Source organism: Heterodontus francisci, chromosome 2 (genome assembly GCF_036365525.1).
Source record: "Heterodontus francisci isolate sHetFra1 chromosome 2, sHetFra1.hap1, whole genome shotgun sequence".
In the NCBI taxonomy this organism is placed as follows: Eukaryota; Metazoa; Chordata; class Chondrichthyes; order Heterodontiformes; family Heterodontidae; genus Heterodontus; species Heterodontus francisci.
The window spans coordinates 154,587,061-154,609,706 of record NC_090372.1 but is presented as its reverse complement, the minus strand read 5'-3'; the positions used below and the strand labels follow the sequence as shown (position 1 = coordinate 154,609,706).

The 22,646-nt window shown below is 40.3% G+C and overlaps 1 protein-coding gene across 11 annotated transcripts in view; it reads left to right on the top strand.

Moving 5' to 3' along the window:
• Nucleotides 1-22,646, top strand: part of akap9 (A kinase (PRKA) anchor protein 9) — a 362,971-nt gene that overhangs the window by 242,042 nt on the left and 98,283 nt on the right. For 10 of the 11 annotated variants that reach the window (XM_068012548.1, XM_068012537.1, XM_068012517.1 and 7 more), the window contains exons 25-28: nt 9,369-9,581; nt 12,632-12,667; nt 13,551-13,783; nt 21,323-21,442. In XM_068012548.1, the coding sequence (XP_067868649.1) occupies nt 9,369-9,581; nt 12,632-12,667; nt 13,551-13,783; nt 21,323-21,442 (602 nt within the window). The remainder of the gene's footprint in view (nt 1-9,368; nt 9,582-12,631; nt 12,668-13,550; nt 13,784-21,322; nt 21,443-22,646) is intronic. The other variant, XM_068012489.1, reaches the window with a different exon arrangement.

The window sequence follows — 22,646 nt, the reverse complement described above, 5'->3', positions numbered from 1 at the left end:
TATCAAGTGATACATTTGTTACAATTCAATTTTGAACTGGCTTTTTAGTTGAAGACAGTTTGTTCTTAGGAACACAGACAGACAGCTAGTGTTAGCACCTGGATAAAGAGCTCTCAACCTTTTAAACTGAAGGAAGAGAATTTTAGTCTGTTTAATTATTATCTCTCAAAATTCTAAAAACAGTCAAGCCAAAACAGAGATCTCTGGAAATTTAAACTGAAGGAAGGGAAGTTAGACTGTGACAATCCTCAAAAACTCTAAAATCAGATTGATTCTATTGAAAGTGTTCGCAAGTTGTTAATTGTTGAAATCCATCGCGGAAGAAGGAAGCATCGCTTACTGCTGGAGTTAGACTACAGACGGTTCTACTGTGGAAGAACCTTTTTTCCCCATCGGACGGCTGTGAGGACTGCAAGCAACATTGGACTGTAAATTTGCAAGGACTCTAATTTTTTCTATTTTAAATGTTGTTTATAGTGTTTAGAATTTAGTTTTTCTAATTAATCAGTTCATTTGTTGATTTAAAGACACCTGGTTTGGTTAGCCTCATTCAGGGGTTAATAGATGATACAGTTTGGCTGGATCTTTAATTTGGAAAATTTTAAATGATATGTTAGGCGATCTGTGGAGTGGCGGGATTGAATTAACAGTGCGTTTCTCCCACCACAATCAGAATCGTATATTTTGATTGGGGGCTTTGTCTGGAGCGGTCAGTCGTAACATTAGTACCTACCTTGGGTTGATAAATTCAGTTGACCATATATTTAGGACTAAAATTGCATTTAAGTGGTTACTTTCATTGCTCCACTACTTAATTTTGGTTAAGCTTGAGAAAGAAAGACTTTGTGAGAAGGATGCACCAGCCATAGCTAACTAAGGAAGTTAAGGATGGTATCAAATTGAAAGAAAAGGCATACAATTCCCTAGATTCTGGAAAGATCCCAGTGAATTCGAAAACCACAAATGCAACACCTCTATTCAAGAAAGTGGGTGGGAGAGACAGAAAGCAGGAAACTATCGGCCAGTTAGCCTAACATCTGTCATTGGGAAAATGCTAGAATCCATTATTAAGGAAGTAGTAGCAGGACATTTAGAAAATCATTATACAATCAGGCAGAGTCAGCATGGTTTTAGACAAATTTATTAGAGTTCTTTGAGGATGTAGCAGACAGGATGGATAAAGAGGAACAAATAGTTGCAGTGTATTTAGATTTCCAAAATCAATAAGGTGCCACATAAAAGGTTACTGCACAGGATAGGAGCTCATGGTGTTGGGGGTAATATATTATCGTGGATAGAGGATTTGATGAACAGAAAACAGAGTCAGGATAAATGGGTCATTTTCAGATTGGCAAACTATAACTAGTGGAGAGCCATAGGGATCAATGCTGGGTCCTCAACTATTTGCAATCTATATTAACGACTTTGATGAAGGAACCGAGTGTGTTGTAGCCAAATTTGCTGATATTACAAAGATAGGTAGAAAAGCAAGTTATGAGGCAGACACAAAGAGTCTGCAAAGGGATATAGATAGCTTAAGTAAGTGGGCAAAAATTTGGCAGGTGGAGTATAATGTGGGAAAATGTGAGCTTGTCTGTCCACTTTGGCAGGAAGAATAGCAAAGCAAAATATTATTTAAATGGAGAGAGACTGCAGAATGCTGTGGTACAGAGGGATCTGGGTGTCCATGTACATGAATCACAAAAAGTTAGCATGCAGGTACAGCAAGTAATTAGGAAGGCAAGTGGAATGTTGGCGTTTATTGCAAGGGGATGGAGTAAGGAAGTAGGGAAGTCTTGCTACAACTGTACAGGGCATTGATGAAACCACACCTAGAGTAATGTGTACAGTTTTGGTCTCCTTACTTAAAGGGAGATATGCTTGCATTGGAAGCAGTTCAGAGAAGGTTCACTAGGCTGATTCCTGAGATGAAGGGGTTGTCTTATGAGGAAAGGTTGAGCAGGTGAGATGGTGGCATAATCGTAATGTCACTAAGCTAGTAATTCAGAGGCCCAGACTAATGCCTTGGGGATACCGGTTTAAATCCCACCACAGCAGCTGGTGGAATTTAATTAATAAAAATCTGGATTGAAAGCTAGTCTCAGTAATGGTGCCATGAAACTTACTGTTGTAAAAGCCCATCTGGTTCACTACCATGTGGTAGTGTCCTTTTATGTCTTTTGTGTCCTTTTAGGGAAGGAAATCTACTGTCCTTACCTGGTCTGACTTGAGACCCACGGCAATGTGGTTCACTCTTAACTCCTCTGAAATGGCCCAGCAAGCCACTCAGTTGTCAAGGACAATTAGGGATGGGCAACAAATGCTGGCCTTGCCATCTACGCCCACATGAAAAAAGGTTGGGCCTATACTCATTGGAGTTTAGAAGAATGATCTTATTGAAACATGGAGGATTCTGAGGGGACTTGACAGGGTAGATGCTGAGAGGATGTTTCTAGAACTCGGGGGCACAGTTTGAAAATAAGGGATCCCCCATTTAAGGCAGAGATGTGGAGGAATTTCTTCTCTGAGGGTCATTAATTTTTTTGAATTCTCTTCCCTAGAGAGCAGTGGAGGCTAGGTCAATAAATAAATTCAAGGCTGGTTAGACAGATTTTTAACCAACGGGGAGTCCAGGGTTATGGGGGACCTACAGGTAAGTGGAGTTAAAGCCACAGTCAGATGAGCCATGACCTTGAATGGCGGAGCAGGTTCGAGGGGCCAAATGGCCTACTGCTCCTAATTCTTATGAGCTGCTGTATAAGAGCAAGGCAAAGTTGAAGATAAAGGACCCAATTTTAATTCTAAGTCAGCAGGTTTTGAGTGAGAGTAAAATCTTGCTCAAAGAATCAATCTGTGATCACATTTACACAAAGCAGACTGCACTAATGAAAGGTTTCTCACTCTTTTGGCTATATCAGAATATGCTAAAATAAAAGCAAAATACTGCGGATGCTGGAAATCTGAAATAGAAACAGAAAGTGCTGGAAAAACTCAGCAGGTCTGGCAGCATCTGTGGAGAGAGAAGCAAACGTTAACTCTGCTTCTCTCTCCACAGATACTGCCAGACCTGCAGAGTTTTTCCAGCACTTTCTGTTTTTATATCAGAATATGCTAGTTCTATAATACCTAGCTTTAGTATGTATGGGGCGGCACAGTGGCGCAGTGGTTAGCACCGCAGCCTCACAGCTCCAGGGACCCGGGTTCAATTCTGGGTACTGCCTGTGTGGAGTTTGCAAGTTCTCCCTGTGTCTGCGTGGGTTTTCCCCGGGTGCTCCGGTTTCCTCCCACAGCCAAAAGACTTGCAGGTGATAGGTAAATTGGCTGTTGTAAAATTGCCCCGAGTGTAGGTAGGGAATATGGGATTTCTGTAGGGTTAGTATAAATGGGTGGTTGTTGGTCAGCACAGACTCGGTGGGCTGAAGGGCCTGTTTCAGTGCTGTATCTCTAAATAAAATTAATTTAAAAATAAATAAATAAAGTATGTCTGGGTCTATTCGGTTGCAGGAATTACTGGAAGGTGCTAACTTGAGGGAAACACCAACCGCCTAATGGGACTCCACTCCAGGTTTTGTTGGGTTTACTCCCTTATCCATTAGCTCATGATAGTGTTGTTGTTGAATGCACCGACCAGCAGGGTCCAGATCTGCACAAACGTAGGTGTGATCTTCAGGTGTGTGAAGGGAGCAGCTGTAGGTTGCTGCTTCCCACCTCCAGGTTGCCACCTCCATCCCCCAAACCCTCCAGCTACTGTTCCCTCAGGTGGTCAATCTGAGATGGCTGTAGGTCGCTTAGGAGTGAATTCAGCACAGGTGCGTGATTTTCTGGCAGTAACAGGCTGGAGTGGATAAAACAGTGCAACCAGTCACAGGCTCAGCAGGAGATTGAAGTTGCTCAATCACAGCAGTGGTGGGGGAAGGGCAGTAAACTGATCAAAGTTACTTTATTTACAGTGTTTCTTCTGTCCTCTGGAGGCTAGCCTATGAGGTTGAGAGTGGGGTGCAGATGCTAGGCAAATCTGCACCTCCTAAAACCATGCTTAGGCTATGCAGCAAATAAAGAAAGGTAACCCTTCGGCTTAGAAGCTGTAATGTGAGGACTGTGTGTCCTGAAATGAACAACAACAGCTAATGTCGGCAAGATAGGCCTGGTTGATCATGAGCTACACAAGCTTGATGTTGACACTGCTGCTTTTCAGGAAACCAGATTAGCTGATATAGGCTCTATTCAAGAGGCTAATTGCACCTTCTACTAGCTTGGAAAGAACGCTGAAGGTTGCCGTGAGCATGATGTAGACTTCGCAGTGAGAAACTGGCTGACAGTCAATTGAGCGACCAGTAGCAACCTTGGAGCGCCTCATCGCCCTGTGACTGTCATCTGATGGAGGCACAGTCAACATGATATGCCTGTACGCACCAACTCTGAACGCCAGTATCTCAGATAAAGAGCATTTCTATGGCTCCCTGGGTGACATTCTGAAGAATATCCCAAATGGTGAGAGGCTGCTCATCCTGGGTGACTTCATCGCACATGTTTGGGCAGACAGTGATTCATGGCCAACATGCCTCGGTTGTCATGGGGTGAACAAGATCAGCGATAACAGACAACGCCTTCTTGAGTTTTGTGCCGTGAATGAACTCTACATCACCAGCGCCTGCTTCCAGGGCAGACATTGCCACAAGGTATCATGGCGACACAAAAGGTCTGGACGTTGGCACCAACTAGACATAATCATCACAAGGATCTGCCCAGTGTTCTTCACACCTGCACCTACTATAGTGCAGATTGCGATAACAACCTCTGTCTTATCGGCAGCACAGTGAAAGTGCACCCCCAAAAGTTCCACAGCTCCAAACACGATAGCCCGCCACGCGTCATCATCTGTTGCATAAGAAAGGATGCCAAATACCTGCACTTCACACTGTCGCTAGAACGCTTGCTACTCGCCAAAGCCTTAACGAGAAGCACCAATGCTGGCATCGATGACACATGGAAGTCACTAAGCACGATCATCAGTGAAGCAGCAGAAGCATCATTTGGTAAAGGCGGAACCTGCAACAGGGACTACTCAGCTGAGATGATAGTTGGCATTGATGCAAAAAAACAAAGCCTACATGATGCACAACATAAACCCAATAGCTAAGACACTGCATGACCTGAAAGTAGCCAAGACAGCCATGCAAAGGAGAAGGAGATACTGCACAAATACTGGATCAGCTTATTCCAAGAAATCCAAACTGCATGCGACAAAGGAAATCTACGTGCTATGTATGAAGGGATCAAGAGGGCGCTTGGCCCTGCCATCACCAAAGTTGCTCCCCTGAAGTCGGCATATGGTGAAGTACTCACCGACAGAAGTAAACTGAGGTCCCACTGGGCTGAACACTACTGTGAGCTGTACTCCTGTGAGTCGGACATCTCCCAGTCTGCACTTGATTCTCTCCTGCAACTTCTGATCATGGATGAGGTAAATAAAGAACCCTCATCACTGGAGCTTGAGAAAGCCAAAGAATGCCTAGCAAACAAGGGCACCGGCAAGGACAGAATCCCAGCCGAACTGCTCAAGTATGGCAGGTCCCATCTATTGCCACATCTTTATGACCACCTCCACTGCTGGAAAATAGCCTCTGTTCCACAGGAGATGCGTGATGCCAAAATCATCACGCTACACAAAAACAAATGTGACAGAGGAGACTGCAACAACTACAAGGGCATCTCACTCTGTGTCACAGGGAAGGCCTTTGCTAGGGTCATACTTAAAAGACTCCATTTACTTGCAGAGTGAGTCGACGCGGAAGCAGTGTGGTTTCCATGCCGGCAGATCTACTGTGGACATGATCTTCTCCATACACCAGCTGCAAGAAAAATGTAGGGAGCAGAGTTATACCCCTTTACCTTACTTTCATAGTGTTGAATGCCTTAGTGAGATCTATCAACAGAGCAGGGCACTACAAGATTTTGGGAAAAATTGGCTGTCCACTGAAGCTCCTCAGTCTCATCCACTCCTTCCATGACAACATACACTGCACTGTACAGTTTGATGGCTCCACTTCTGACAGTTTTGGAGTGAAGAATGGAGTGAAACAGGGTTGTGTTCTAGCCCCCGCTCTTTTTGGCATCTTCTTCTCCATGCTCCTGATCTTTGTCTTCGCTGCAGATATGAAAAGAGTCTACTTGCACACTAGGTCAGATGGCAAGCACTACAATCTATCAAGGCTGAAAACGAAGACTAAAGAACACCGTGTCCTGATCAGAACTCCTCTACGCTGATGATGCTGTGTTAGTCGCTCACACGGAAACTCAACTACAAAGACTAATGGACTGTCTCTCCCATTCCTGTATTTTGTTCTCCTTGACTATAAGCATCAAGAAAACCATTGTCATGGGATAAGGTGTTGCATCTCTGCCCCAGATCACATTAAATAACACCCCACTGGAAGTGATTAGCAAATTCTGCTACCTTGGGTCCATGGTGACAGACAATCTGTCCCTTGATGCAGAACTCGATACACGCATAGGGAAAGCAGCTACTACCTTTGGCCGACTTGCGAAACGTGCATGGGATAACACCACGCTGATGTTTAGGACCAAGCTGATGGTTTATAAAGCCTGTATTCTCAGAACCTTGATGTATGGCTGTGAAACATGGGCAACTTGCAGCTACCAGGAAAAGAAGCTCATAATTTCCATCTTCCTGGTGTCTGTGGCACATTATGGGTATATCCTGACGAGACAAAATCACGAATACAGCAGTCCTCTCTAAGGCAGAGCTCCCAAGTGTGTTGGCACTAATCAAACAGAAGCGGCTTTGATGGATCGGACACGTCGACAGGATGGAAGACAGTCGCATACCCAAGGACCTTCTGTATGGTCAGGTAGCCAGGGCCAGACGACCAGTGCAGCGGCCAAAGCTCTGCTTCAAGGATGCTTGCAAGTGTGATATGAAAGCCCTAAATGTCGACTATCGCACCTGGGAGTCACTAGCTGGCAAAAGAGGGAAATGGTGACCCTTCCTGTGGATTAGTGTGCACTACCACGATGACCAGTTGCAACAGCAGCTTTGCAACATGTGCCAACATCAAAAACAACAACTCACAGCGTCACTTGGCAACTTCATGTGCAGCACTTCTGACAGAACCTGCCTCTCAAGGATTGGCCTTCACAGCCATCAACAAAGGTGCACCAAGAGAAGACACGTCATCTAAGTGGATTGTTTGCTGTGTGTCCATCATCTTTCATAGATATAAGGATGCCAAACAACTAGCCTTAGTATACTGTAAGTTAATTTAATATCCAGTGTAAAGAATGGTTTTGTATTTTGTCAGACTGCCAAGTAGTTAGATTCTGCAGAAGTTTTTGACTGGCCAAGCAAAAGAATTTATTGCCATTTTGTGTGATGAACAGTTACAGTGCTGTGGAAAATGCTATGTATTGGTTTTGTACAAACACCAAAACTTTTCTTAAATTAGTTGTGTAATGTTTTATTTTCAAACATTCGCAAAGCAGTGTATTGGTTTTGTGAAGTTTTAATTGCTTTTTGGAATACTATGAAGATACCAAATTGTTTTCCTTTTTAACCATTTAAAGTGTGATTTATATGATTTGCTTGGAACTCCTAGCTGCAAGGATAACTTAACAGATGTTACCCTGAGCATCACTTCTGTTTTACTGATTATTTAAAAAATACCATCTTTTTGGCTAGCATTCATAGAAGACTCATTTGTCTAAAGATACCTTTTATTTTAGGACTAATTTTGCAAAAAGATACTAGCATTACAAGGTAATCAGGGCGTTTAAGATCACAATAGGGCAGAATTTGTATGTATGGGTCTCTCAGGATAATGATTAGTTGCATAAGTAGCAGCTATTGCATAGTTTTCTAAATTGTAAACCTTATGCAGACTTAATAAAGCTCTTCTGTAATTTCTAACTTACAATTATCAACGTACTAAAAAATGTATTGAAGTGCAAAGTGATCTACATGATCACAAGCCAGCTCTGTTCTCATTTTATTCAATAGTATTTGCTGATTTTTTTTTTGAGCTATGTGCTTAAAGGTATCATGAAAACTACTTCAAATTCTCGGTTATTTCATTTTTATGGATGGGGACAACTGAATTCATATTTTCAATTTATTTCTCCCACTTTTGTAAACGGATGTCCTTAGAAAGATCCAAATGCCCATTTACTAAGTAGTAAGATATGGCCTCAGAAAAATTAGAAATGAATCTTTAGATCTTCACCAAGCTTGACAACAGAAACTGATTTCTAAATTAGCACACATCGCAACAAAACTTTAAAATGCTCTGTACAGTTTTTGAAAAACTTGACGAGGGTTTAATTGGTAATTAAGCTCTGATATTTGTAATATACTAGTTGTTCTTGAATGATTAAATAAATCTCAGTCTTTTCTGTCCTCTCTTTACCTCGTAGTTCTCGCTTTCCTTCTCTTTCTCTTCTCTCCCCTTATATGCACATCTCCGAAAACTTAAAAGGGACGTTGAGGGTTATGAACAATTGGGGTATACTTGCTTTTTAATAAATTACTTAGATTAAATTATACTTTTCTTTTCCGCTTGTCAGTCAATGAAATTATGTTGAAATATACAGCTTATGTATCTCATCGCATGATTGACAATTTAAATGTTAAGTTTGGAGCATGCCTAAAAATTAAGCTGTTCAACGCTGTTGAAAAATCTTCTATTTATGATCACATTTAAGCAACTAATACAAGTATAACAGGGAATTCTCCTGGTGTCCGGATCAATATTTCTGCTTCAAGCAACACAACCAAAAGCATTATTTTGTTTATTGTGGGATCTTCCTGTGCACTTACTGGCTATGAAGTACTTTGGAACATCCTGAGGATGTGAAGGTGCTGTCTAGTTGCAAGTTCTTTCTGATGCATTTTAGATTTAAAATGACATTTGTGTTCTTTGGGTATACTTGTGAAGTCATAGCTGCTTTTAGAATGATTCTAAAACTTTTTTTGCCATATGTTGTCTGTATGAATGAAATTGCTGATTTAGTTTCAACTGTGGAGTAGTTTTGTACTTTGACCCCATAGCCACAAGGACCTGAATAGAGATTGTTCAGACTTATTGCGTATAGAATTGTTATCTGCCAGCAGACTGAGGAGACTTTTATCCCATTGGTCTGGTCAATGGATTTAAAATCATATCCCAGGAATGAAAGTGTCTGTCTCACCTCTTGCTTAATTCAGGCTTCCCAGCATTAGTGCTTTTTTTTTTGTTGACATGTTTCAAGTATCTCAAAGTATCCTCTTGTACATCCTCTGGTGTGTTTTGTTGCTTTATTATCCCTTATGTGCAGGAATGCTTCATTCTGACTTTTAAAAATCTCTTATTCAGGCATTATTGATGGTTACACAGAAGAGAAAGCTGGCTTGGAAAGACAGATTCGGGAGAAAGCTGAGATCCAGCATCAGATTGCACAGGAACTCCAGCACACAAGTAGTCGTCTGCATGAGCTAGAAGAGGAGCGACAACAACTTCAGCAAGAGAGGGAATTGATCACAAGACAACAGGTTGCAATGAAAGAAAATGCAGGATCTGTGGAGCTCCGTACGTACTGTCCTATTTGTGACTTGATTTACTTGCAATTGTTCTAATTCTGGGGCAGAAACACTGCGTTCAGATTATCAAACCCTTTGAAAGTCAGGAAGCAATTATTTCAAGTCTTTTGTTTACATTTTCTGTATACTTCTGGAATAAGCTCAGGTTGCCAGTGGGAGGAAATTGTGGAAGTCATATCTATTCAAGTATTTTGAGTGTCCAAGCATTTGTCCATTGCCTCCAGCATGTTTTTAAAAATTACTCCTTGTGGATTCCAGGTCTTTCCCTTCTGCCAGCTAAGCACAGAGGTCTGCAATTTCCCATAATCTATGAACCTGTTACCTAGTGTGATTTATTTCCTTAAAACAAATTTCACCTCCATCTTTTTCTGCAGAAAGCAAAAATCTTCTGGATGTATTTTAATTGCCAGTGAGTCTTTTGTCTTTTGCTGCTCCTCTGTGCCCTTCCTTGAAGCATAATATATGTGGTGACTAGCTCAGCCTGACTCCACTTGTTTGAAGAGCTGTTCTGTGATATAAGAAACTCTTTGACATTTGGGATAAGTCGATTGAATCTGGAGTTAATGTTTTTGACTGCTTGTGTCCAGTTCTTGACAATATGTTGTAATAGTGCTGAAGCATCATCCAGTGGAAAGCTTAGCCTTTTTTCCAGGCATTTGAATGTATGTGAGCAAAGATAGTTTATCATAATTGCTTATTAGTGTTCCATCTCAAAGCTACACTTTCGTTGCTTCCCAAAACTGTTTTAGGGATCTAAGCTTCCTACAAGACTAGGAGAGTCCAAACTGAAGTCTTCACAGGACCAGATGTTCATTGGAAATGAGGTTCTGTAGGCACATTTGTTTTGGAGTGTCATTGACAGCAATAGCTTACAATTTCTCAAAATCAATATAACACAGATTTCTTCCAAAGATCCAGTTGCATTGCAGATCCTCATTGTTTGCTTTAACTAACACACACAACAAAATTAGATCATTATTTTCTTCTATTATATGAGGGGGGGAAATATTTTCCCTTTTGCTCTTAGTTGATATGTTGACATTCCTTTTTCATTGATCTGGACCCTAATCCTATGCCACATGATTGGCTTCAGAAGGTGCTGACCAGAACCCCTTCAAAAAATTGTGAATATTAATCTTTGATTCTGTAAAAAAAACTTATTTTTCCATACATAAATTTTATATATGTGCACAATAATTTATCAATAGATCTTGTTAAGAGAGTGATGTTGGAGTAGAGAAAACTATTAAATAGAATACTCTATTAACTTAATCAGCTTGGATTAAAAAGAAAATGCAAATTGTTAACATTTATATATAAATGGAGTATAAATCAGAGAAATTCATGTATTTAGTCTGGGTCTGGTTGCACCATACACTGTGTTCAGTTTAAGTTACTGAAACGTGGTAGCGAGAAGAGCCACACCCCAATACCTACTGTCAGAGAATTGAATTCTAAGGAAAGATTGGAGGTCTTCAGCCTTGAAAGAGTATAATGAGAATAATCACTTGTATTTATAGAACAACTTTAATGTAAAGAATGTTGGATTCACTGAATGCATAGGAAGGATTCTGTAGTTTCCTTTTGATGGATGAGCTTAAAAAGGGCCTTACAGCCTTCCTCATCTGTATTTATCTTGTGAAATACATTAGAACTACACATAAAGGAGAATATTTTAACATTCATTTGTATATGTTTGTTTTAACTTTGAATATGAAAATAAATCTTTTGTATAAAGTTTTTGTGAAAGCCATGAAGCCATGAACTTCACTGTCAGCAGCGCAGCGATGGTGCTCACGCTGACATCAAATCAATCTATGCTCCTATCTTCCATGATCCTCATGGCAAGAATTTTGGTTGACATGAGGGAGGATTCCCTCCTGGTGTCAGCTGCAGCAAGTCCCAGGAGTACTGTGTGGGTGGAAAATGGCAGGTAGTTGTGGGTGTGGCTTCCAGTCACTGCATCATTAAAAACTGTATAAACCAGACTGTATGAAAAGCCATTAAAAATCAGATTTATTTGGCATTCATTTTACAAAATTAAAAATTTTAACATGTTTGAAAGTATAATTTTGATCAGAACTATTTCTGACATACTTTGAGAAAGTCAGATAAATCATATTAAAAAGTGATATGCATTGAATCATTTAAAAAATCTAAAATCATGCTAAAAAGTAATAGATTTTACTTTTAACAAGATTGATCAGACTTTTAAAAGGTTCCAGTTTGACCTTTTAACAATATCTATGATTTAAAAGGGATTTATATTAAAACAATGAAAAAGTATGATAAATCTTAATGTTTAAAAAGTCAGGTTAATGTTCTTTAAAAAAAATCAATCCATTTTAACACTTAAAAGATCCTTTCTGATATGGGCCTCCTCATTAAGTATTCACAAATTGAGAGGCGGCCCCTTATGCTTGGAAATACCAGCTGTAAAATTAAGTGTAAATAATTAGTAATCAGTGAGCAATTAGCCCAGATTCACGCTGGTTCCATACTTGCCGTTAGAAGTAGAGTACTCTTGGGAGTACTGTTGGTTGGCCCATCACAACTTCCAGATTTATGTGCTACCAATGCTGTGCTCGTCGCCGTTATTGGCATCGCAAAATATGGGCCGTTGTGTTAGCCTTTCATGAGTTTCTCTCAGGAGTAAGGCCTGAAGACGAATATGATTAATGTGTGTTGGGACAAAATTCTATATGATCAACTACATATTTTGAAATATGCTTTATTTATATAGAATTGGAATATTTTATGTAGGCTAGTAAAGAGGTATTTTCTACATACGAATGTATTTGCTGTTAAAGAAAACAGTCTATTCATTTTAAGAAAATACTTAAATTTGAGGCAACATTTACTGTTTCTTTTAAATATGTATTAAGTTCAACTTTTTAATATCCATGTTCTTACATTGCATGTAAACTACTAATCATTTTACAAAATTCTTTGCTATGCTTTCTTCTGTAAACTCACCGTATTCTAAGTTGAAAGCTTTATAGATGGCATCTGAATTATTGTGCTTTTTTATTCTCCTAGGCCTAGTTGAAGCTGCAGATGCAGCACCAGAAGCAGGTGTGTTTGTATACTGCATGGCCAAACTGCAATCAGATACTGTACATTTGGAAAATTGAATTATACTGATTTAAATTATTTTAGGCTGTATGTTTGCTTTTTTGGCTATCTAATTATTAATCTAACATTCAAATCAATTAACACATCATTATTATAGTTTTTGATTTGCTGAAATATATCTTTAACAAGTTAAAATAAGCATGATGCCCTGCTAACTAATTGATGCAAGAGAAAAGTCAATCATCTTTTTAAAAAATCAATTGAGACATTTAGTAAAGACAAGAAGCCATATCTTCTAACATGGTTATATTTAATCTCAAAAACTATTTAAAAATAGAATCTATATGGCGCTCTCTCCATTGATTTCATGCTGGGAAAACAAGTTTTCTGTCACTAATGTAAAGGAAGTTTTGCTATCAATTTTAATTCAGCAAAATAATAAAACATAACACCTAAAATCTTCCTGTTGTACAAAATGAGGAGAAAATAATGGCTCAGTGCAACTCCTTATGTCAGCATTTTTTTTTTTAGAGTTCATAAAATGTTAACAGCAAAAGCCTATTGAAGATAATCCGGTTTAACTCCCAATAAGATTTTTTTAAAAGATGATGGTTGCCATTGGATTCATACTAGCTGTTGTGCATAATTTGAGCATAACTAACATGAATTCCGTCTTTACAAATTTTCTGCATTCTTCTAACAACTTGATAATATTAAATGCTTCTCATGGTTGTGGTTCTTCATGTTTGCTAAAGAGATAGGTGATGGAGTTTTGGCAAGGCTTTTGGAGACGCCATTGCAGAACAAGTATCTTGGGACAGGTTACATGGTTTATCTTGCTATTATGAACACAACAATTAATAGGTTTTTATTTTATGTACAGAGCTACTGGCGGAGACGGAAAAGCTCATGAAGGAAAAACGGGAAGTGCAGCGCCAAGCAGAGAAAGAACAAAATGACTTCGCAAAACAGGCGAAAATGCTAGAAAGTGAATTAGAGGAACAGGTGAACACAATGATAGAGATGGAGCAGGAAAAGAATGCTGAGATTCTGGACCTACAGCAGCAGATTGTGGCTCTGGAAAAACAACTGGAGAAAAACAGAAAATTTTTGGATGTATGTATGCTCTTTTTGTGGTTAGAATTCTGTAGTTTTTTTACAGTGGGCTTCATATGAAATAAATTTCCTTGGCTAGAGTATGCGCTTTTCAGGAAGTATGCACCTGAAAGTCTGTGGGCCGTGATATTAAAAGGAGAAAATCGGCCAAAAGTTTCACTCCTGTTCACTATCCAATGACTCTGCTGAAAAGTGTGAATATTGCTAAGGACCAGTTTGGGTTCAATGTGATGCCTCTCTGTAGGAGAATATTCTGCTGACGCTCACTGTCTACACTTAAACATGAAAAATACCCCCTTGGGTAATGTGCACATAGGGATACTGACAGCTGTGGAATCATACACCAGCATGAGTCTGTCTTTGAGAGGAGAAAATTGGTGGCTAGGGGTAAGACTGTATTAATTGAACCCAGTAAGTATTTCTTTAGCTTTGGACCAGAATGTGTCATCTTCTTTAGTCAGTGCATACACCTGTCTATGATGAGAGAAGCAAAGTTAGCGTTTCAGGTCTGTGACCTTTCATCAGAACTGGCAAGGTCACAGACCTGAAACATTAACTTTGCTTCTTGCTCCACAGATGCTGCCAGACCTGCTGAGTATTTCCAGCACTTTTTGTTTTGTTTCAGATTTTCAGCATCTGTAGTATTTTACTTTTATTATTACACCTGTTTATGGCCTTGGGTTCTGTTCTCACCAGTACTTCAAGACAACTTGAGTCCCAATAACAGAAAATTTCTTGAGTATATTCAAGGTAGTTTTCTGCAAGAATATATTCTTAAATCAACAAGAGAACAAACCATTCAGATTTAGTGATGAATAATGAGTATGGATTAGTCCACAGTCTAACTGTAAGGAAATGCCTAATAATGACCATAACATGATGGAATTTGGTATAATGTTTGAGAGGAAGAAAGGTGAGTCATGAGCTAAGATTTTAAATTTAGGTCAGGCAGATTTTGGAGGGATAAAGCAGAAATTGACTGCAGTAGACTGGGCTGAACTGTTAACTGATAATCCTTCAGCTATGTTTAAAGAAATTTTTAGTAGAATGCAACATCTGTATGTAACCCTAAATAGCAAGAGCTTTACTTGTGCAATTAAACAGCGTTGGTCAACAAGAGAAGTAAGATAGTATAAACCAAAAGAAAGGGCCTATACAAGTGCAAAGAATAGTAGGGATTCTGTAGACTGAGTGAAATATAAAGAACAGCAAAGGATTATAAAGAATAGTAAGAGTTACAAAAAGGGAATGCAAGATAATATTTGAGGGTTGTAAAGGATAAAACTAAAGGTTTTTATCAAGTCTATTAAGAAAAAAAGGGTGGCTCGGAGTAATGTGGGCTTTTTAAAGATTAGCTCATTTATTAAAAATCAGGAAATTGACATGCTAAATACTTCACTCATATTAGTCTTGGTTCTTAGTTTGAGGAGAAATGCAATCAAAGAACATGTAAACCCTCATCTGTTCAACAGTGAGAAGATTTCCTTTGAATATAATCCCATACATGACAACTTAATGTTTCTCTTACAAACTGTGACATAATTTGTGACGCTATAATTGTAGAACACCAGGCAGGTCCAGGCCTCTTTTCCTCCTTTTTCTCCAACCAGCTTCGCCTGCATTGCAGGCTTCCTCAGGCTACTATAGATTGCACCCACATTGCCTTGCATGCTCTCTGTTATGAGCCTGCCATCTTTCTGAATTTACAGGAATTTCACTCCATCAATAGCCTAACTGGTTAGCAATCACATACAACGGGTTATGCAAGTCTGTGCCTGATTTCCTGGCAGTGCTCATGATGCATTTATCCTGTGCTAGTCCTCTGTGATATCCTTTTTCCAACCAAACTGCTTGGTTGCTAGATAGCTGTGAGGCAATGAGGGCAATTACATTTAGACTTGGCTCATAACCCTGGTCAGAAACCCAGGCACAGACACAGAGCAGGCCTACAACAAGATCCATGCATTCACTTAAAAACCTCATTGAACAGATGGTTGGTGTGCTCAAGCAGCACTTCCTCTACCTGGACCTTGCCAGAGGAACCTTGCAATACAGCCCTGAGCAGATATCTAGATTTGTGTATTCTGTTGCATGCTCCACAACTTTGCCATCACAAGGGATCAGCCCTTCCCACCATGGAAAGCAAGACTTGCATCAGGAGAAGGAGGAAGAGGAGCGTTCTTAACCACCAGTGCTACTAGCTGCCGGAGCTCTCAGACAGTATCTCATTGAAGAGTGCTTCACGTGAACCATTCTTCCCATCCCAACATACCAATAATCTTGCAATTCTAATTACCTCTGTTCTTAGAATCATCCGATTGCACTCTTTCAGTCCAGCCTGATGTATCTTGCCCTCACTTCATTATAAATCTAAACATCAACACCAAATCCAGAACAAAAAAGATTCATTAAACAAATATTGTCTCATATGTAATAATTAACAAAAATAATTGCAATTCATCTTTGTACAAATCCTTAGTGCCTGTTTTGTGTGCTCATTTTTTTAATCTCAGTGCATTCACAAATGTTTGCTCAGATATAGCTTGGGCAGTGGACGGCTGCTGAGCTTGCACTGAGGACATTTAAGATGCATTGCGCTCTGAGGGTTGCTGGTCTCGGAGTAGGCATGCTGTTATCCTGATAAAGGGCAGCAGATTCCTCTCTGCATGGAACCAGGACCACTTTCCTTGAACTGTGCTTCAGCTCTGTACAAAAAGAGGGTGCAGGACTGATGCTACACTCTGGAAGCCCCTGTCAACACTGGCCTGTAGAGCTAAGGTGGTAGTTGTCTGAGTTTTCGTGGCAGCAGTGTGTTACCTTTTTTTTGTACTCTGCTTTTGCCCCTTTTTCTTTAAGATGCTGTTATTTCGACTTGGGCCCTCCCTTACTGATTTAAGGTTTTTCTATTGTTTTAGTCTATTCTTTATCCTTTCCACTAGGACCTTTGTCCCAGCCTTAATCAAGTCCCACTGGTAGAACTTCTTCCTCATCCATTTCTGGCACCAGCATCCCCTCTTTCCCACACCACTCTTGCAGCCACGCATTTATTTTCCTAATCTGTTTGTGCCAATTGCAGTTGGTACGTGGCTCGGTTAGTAATCCAAAGATCACCACTGAATACTCCCTTAGCAGGACCTCCTTCCTGTTTGTTCCAATGTGGATCAGTACAACTGGTTATTTCCTCTCTTTTTCCAAGTTCCTTAACAGCCACTTACCCTCCAAATGGATGTTCATGTCTGCAGAGGATACGGTCTATCCAGTGTTTCCCATAAACTTCATGTGAAGCAACCCAAAAAGTACTGTGCAAGCCACTCAAGTTGGCCCTTTTAAGATACCACATATGGGCAGCTGTACAAAATGCATTGAAATGAATAGGCCGCGCACCACGGGAAAACTTTAGAGGGAACATTGGATCTATCCCCTAAATATTGAATGCCTTTTAAAGACAGCCATTCTATTCTGCTCATCCACCTGATTGCCTTCTGTTTTATGATGCCTCAGTTAGCATTATGGTCATCCTCCCTGTAGCCACCTTCCATATCCCCACAGGTAGTAAGTACATTGTGCCTGTTGGATCGGACCAGTTTCTGAGGTCCTCCTTGCTTGCCTCTAATAGGTTCCTGCTATCCTGCTGACTGTCAGAAACAAACTCTTTTTCCTGTACCTGTATCTCTCTGTGTGATATGACTGTCCTCTACAGTAAAATCTCATGCTATTTATCACCCCTCTTGCATGTTGGAATGTCTCTAATTTGCACTCCAGCTCAACGACTCTGAACTAGAGGGGCTCCAAACATAAATCTTTCCCAGAGGTGTGAACATCTGGGACATTCTTGGTGCCTGCAATTTTCCACTTTCTACAGTCATTATCTGTTCTATATTTTTATTTATTATCCAGCAGCAATTTATTCTATTTCCAGAGCTAACTGATTCATCTTTAATACTAACCAATGATTGGCAGATGGATTTAATTTGAATTCTTTTAGTTACAGTACTTTTATTGCTCAATTTAGTTTATCTAGCCCATTTCTTTCTCTTGTTAATGTCTGTTTTAATTTATTAAATTATTATTACATACTTAAAGCTGCTAGTTAGGTTTTGGCACTTGCCTCTCATTTTTTAAGTTAGCCCTTTAATTTATTATAATAACTATTAAAGTGTGATTAAATAATTGAACACTTTGCTTTTGTTCCTCAAATAATTAACTTGGCACTTTCTACCTCATCAGTCCAAATTCCCATTTGAGAAGTCTGCACTCGGTTCTCAGCTGACTTTGTTGTGCTCTCGGCTCCAGCTTTCCTTATTATAAGCACCAGGTCTGCCCTATCAACTTTATATTGTACTCTTGCTTCATTGGCTGTTCCCTGTCCATCAGATGTCCGAATGCAGGATGTGTGAATGGCACAGTTACTGGACCACTTTGGTGTAAACATTTGTATATGGAGGCTGAATGAAGAAAAAATTTACATTGCCTACTTCTGTTATGCTCTTCATTCCTGCAGTTCATCGTTCACACAAAAATCTTCCTCAGTCCTACTCCTTAAGGTTTGTCTACCACCTGAGTGTGTCTGTTTATTTGTGTAACTGTACTTGTGCAGTCTACTCAGTACTTTATTCTGCCTCTTATCAAAAGACAGAGAAAACCCAAAATAAATGCATTGTTGGTTGGGGAAGATCACCTGGCTTATGAAGTTTCAACAAAAGTTATCTTAAATAATTTCTCTCATTCAGATATGCCCTATTCATTTGTATATGAAGCATTAACCTCATTCAAAGAATAAGGAAGACAGTATTGAAAATTGGGTCATCTTGACTACAATCAAACCAAATGATCATCACAAAATCGAGTCTTTGTTTTACAAATGTTTGATCTGTGATCTATTTTCTATTCGATTGTACATGCAGATTGTGATTTTATGTCATGAAAATGTCATATCAAAGTCAGCCTGACTTGCTTCCCATAAAGCTAATGTAAGGGAATTCACCACAATTTATCTGTAGTATTTTGTATGCATTATAGTGAATTATAGTGAATTATAGTGAATAGTGCCCTCAATGCAGCCCAGCCTCTACCAGTCATGGATGAGCTGGACATACAGCCAACAAAATCGGAACTCAGTGATGCCATTGATTCCCTAGCCAGCGGAAAAGCCCCTGGGAAGGACAGCATTACCCCTGAAATAATCAAGAGTGCCAAGCCTGCTATACTCTCAGCACTACATGAACTGCTATGCCTGTGCTGGGACGAGGGAGCAGTACCCCAGGACATGCGCGATGCCAACATCATCACCCTCTATAAAAACAAAGGTGACCGCGGTGACTGCAACAACTACCGTGGAATCTCCCTGCTCAGCATAGTGGGGAAAGTCTTTGCTCGAGTCGCTCTGAACAGGCTCCAGAAGCTGGCCGAGCGCGTCTACCCTGAGGCACAGTGTGGCTTTCGTGCAGAGAGATCGACTATTGACATGCTGTTCTCCCTTCGTCAGATACAGGAGAAATGCCGTGAACAACAGATGCCCCTCTACATTGCTTTCATTGATCTCACCAAAGCCTTTGACCTCGTCAGCAGACGTGGTCTCTTCAGACTACTAGAAAAGATCGGATGTCCACCAAAGCTACTAAGTATCATCACCGCATTCCATGACAATATGAAAGGCACAATTCAACATGGTGGCTCCTCATCAGAGCCCTTTCCTATCCTGAGTGGTGTGAAACAGGGCTGTGTTCTCGCACCCACACTTTTTGGGATTTTCTTCTCCCTGCTGCTTTCACATGCGTTCAAATCCTCTGAAGAAGGAATTTTCCTCCACACAAGATCAGGGGGCAGGTTGTTCAACCTTGCCCGTCTGAGAGCGAAGTCCAAAGTACGGAAAGTCCTCATCAGAGAACTCCTCTTTGCTGACGATGCTGCTTTAACATCTCACACTGAAGAATGCCTGCAGAGTCTCATCGACAGGTTTGCGTCTGCCTGCAATGAATTTGGCCTAACCATCAGCCTCAAGAAAACGAACATCATGGGGCAGGACGTCAGAAATGCTCCATCCATCAATATTGGCGACCACGCTCTGGAAGTGGTTCAAGAGTTCACCTACCTAGGCTCAACTATCACCAGTAACCTGTCTCTAGATGCAGAAATCAACAAGCGCATGGGTAAGGCTTCCACTGCTATGTCCAGACTGGCCAAGAGAGTGTGGGAAAATGGCGCACTGACACGGAACACAAAAGTCCGAGTGTATCAGGCCTGTGTCCTCAGTACCTTGCTCTACGGCAGCGAGGCCTGGACAACGTATGCCAGCCAAGAGCGACGTCTCAATTCATTCCATCTTCGCTGCCTTCGGAGAATACTTGGCATCAGGTGGCAGGACTATATCTCCAACACAGAAGTCCTTGAAGCGGCCAACACCCCCAGCTTATACACACTACTGAGTCAGCGGCGCTTGAGATGGCTTGGCCATGTGAGCCGCATGGAAGATGGCAGGATCCCCAAAGACACATTGTACAGCGAGCTCGCCACTGGTATCAGACCCACCGGCCGTCCATGTCTCCGTTATAAAGACGTCTGCAAACGTGACATGAAATCGTGTGACATTGATCACAAGTCGTGGGAGTCAGTTGCCAGCATTCGCCAGAGCTGGCGGGCAGCCATAAAGACAGGGCTAAATTGTGGCGAGTCGAAGAGACTTAGTAGTTGGCAGGAAAAAAGACAGAGGCGCAAGGGGAGAGCCAACTGTGCAACAGCCCCGACAAACAAATTTCTCTGCAGCACCTGTGGAAGAGCCTGTCACTCCAGAATTGGCCTTTATAGCCACTCCAGGCGCTGCTTCACAAACCACTGACCACCTCCAGGCGCGTATCCATTGTCTCTCGAGATAAGGAGGCCCAAAAGATAGTGAATTTTTAGCCTCAATGTCCATCACAGATTTATTATTTGTAATCTCTGTTCAGTGTGGAGAAAGTTGCAACTTACAGGAATGAATCCCGAATATTTAAAGTTTTGTGGTATGACTTTAGAACTGCACTCCTGCAAAAACCATGTCTTTTGGTTGTTCTCATTTAAAAAAGAAATTCTTTGATTAGTGTAAATTTTGCATTTGTTACTTTAATTGACAGTACAGTAACTATCAGCTAAATCAATGCTGTATGTTCATTTCCTCCATTCTATTTCCATCCATTTTCACAGAGCGCTGACAATATCTTTTTGCATGTCCTCTTCACTCCATCCATACACCTGTTAATACAAACACGCGTACACACTCCTCTTCACTCCATCCATACACCTGTTAATACAAACACGCGTACACACTATCACTGCTTAGGTCCACTAATCTATTTACATCAAAAAACAAAATTCATGGGGTATTTTGTTATGCAGTCAATAAAACCTTAAATTAGCAATGCATAAAAAGCTGCAGTTTAACGAAATTTGTATCTCAGCTTAGATGCTACAATGCAAAAAAAAGTGTACTTGTCATAGGTTATTTAATTAAATACATACAGAGATTCTGCAAATTGTTATGGTTGCATTATTGTTTCCATACAGGAACAAGCAATAGACCGTGAACAGGAGAGAGATGTGTTTCAACAAGAGATACTGAAATTGGAGCAACAACTGAAAACTCCACAAAGGCTCCAACCTAACAATGATCAAAGAAATAGAGAGGTAACATGTTTAGTTAAAAAAAAATACACTTTTGCTATAGGTCAAGATGAGTAATTGGAAATCTCCAATGTACTGCTGCTGACATATTTCACAACATCTGATCCTGTTATTCCCCACCTCCCATAAAATAACATCCACCTTCATCCCAGAATAAGAAAGCCAAGGACTATTGATTGTTCTTTACATCCACGCTTGATTCTTGTTTATATTGTTAAAATTTCAAATTACACAACTAACTTTCAACTACAGCTTCTCCTGGTTGTTCAGGAAGACACATTTTTATTATTGCTTATTTTTTGCTCGTTGCAAAATCATTATTGCAATTGATTTTCTAAGCCTTATTTATAATGAGCACAACTGAATGGACATCAGGAATGGTAGCATAGTTGTTATAATATGGGACTACTAATCCAGAGGCCTGGACTAATGATCGAGAGACATGAGTTCAAATCCCACTGGGGTATTTAAATTCAGTTAATTAAACAAACCTTGAATGAAAAACTAGCATCAGTAATAGTGACCATGTAACTACCAGATAGTCATAAAAAACCCATCTTGTTCACTAATAGCCTTTAGGGAAGGAAAGCTGCTGTCCTTACCTGGTATAGTGACACCAGGCCCACAGCAAGCCATTCAGTCGTCAAGAAGACAACTTACCACTACCTTCCAGGGCAGTTGGGGATGGGCAGTAGATGCTGGCTTTGCCAGCGATGCTCACATCTCACGAATAAATTTAAAAAAACTTTCAAATCATACTTCTACCTGAGTTTCATGCCAGATATCTCATCAAGGTCATGCAAATAAGATGAATGTGTCTAGCCAAAGTCCCAAAATTGAACTTTTTAGTTGTGCAGTTGTGCCGGAGAAGCAGGCAGAATTCGGTGAAATTTTGCTCTTCTCCCTGCGCACCCCCCGCCCCCCCATTGTTTGTTTAATCTGAGACTGTGTAGGTTGTTTAACTTGCTAATATCATCTTCTAAATGCAGGGGCAAATGGAACCTTGGAATATTCCTAAAAACTCAATATAGGTACTGAGTGTGTCTGTAACTCAACAATTTTTCACAAGTGATCAAATTCAGCATAGTGAATGGAATTCAGAACTCTGTCACACAATATTGATGTGCATAATTGATGGCAATGTTGTTAGCCATTGGCTGTGCCAGTTCTGATGTGAATATATTTTTGTTCCATTGTATTCAAATGA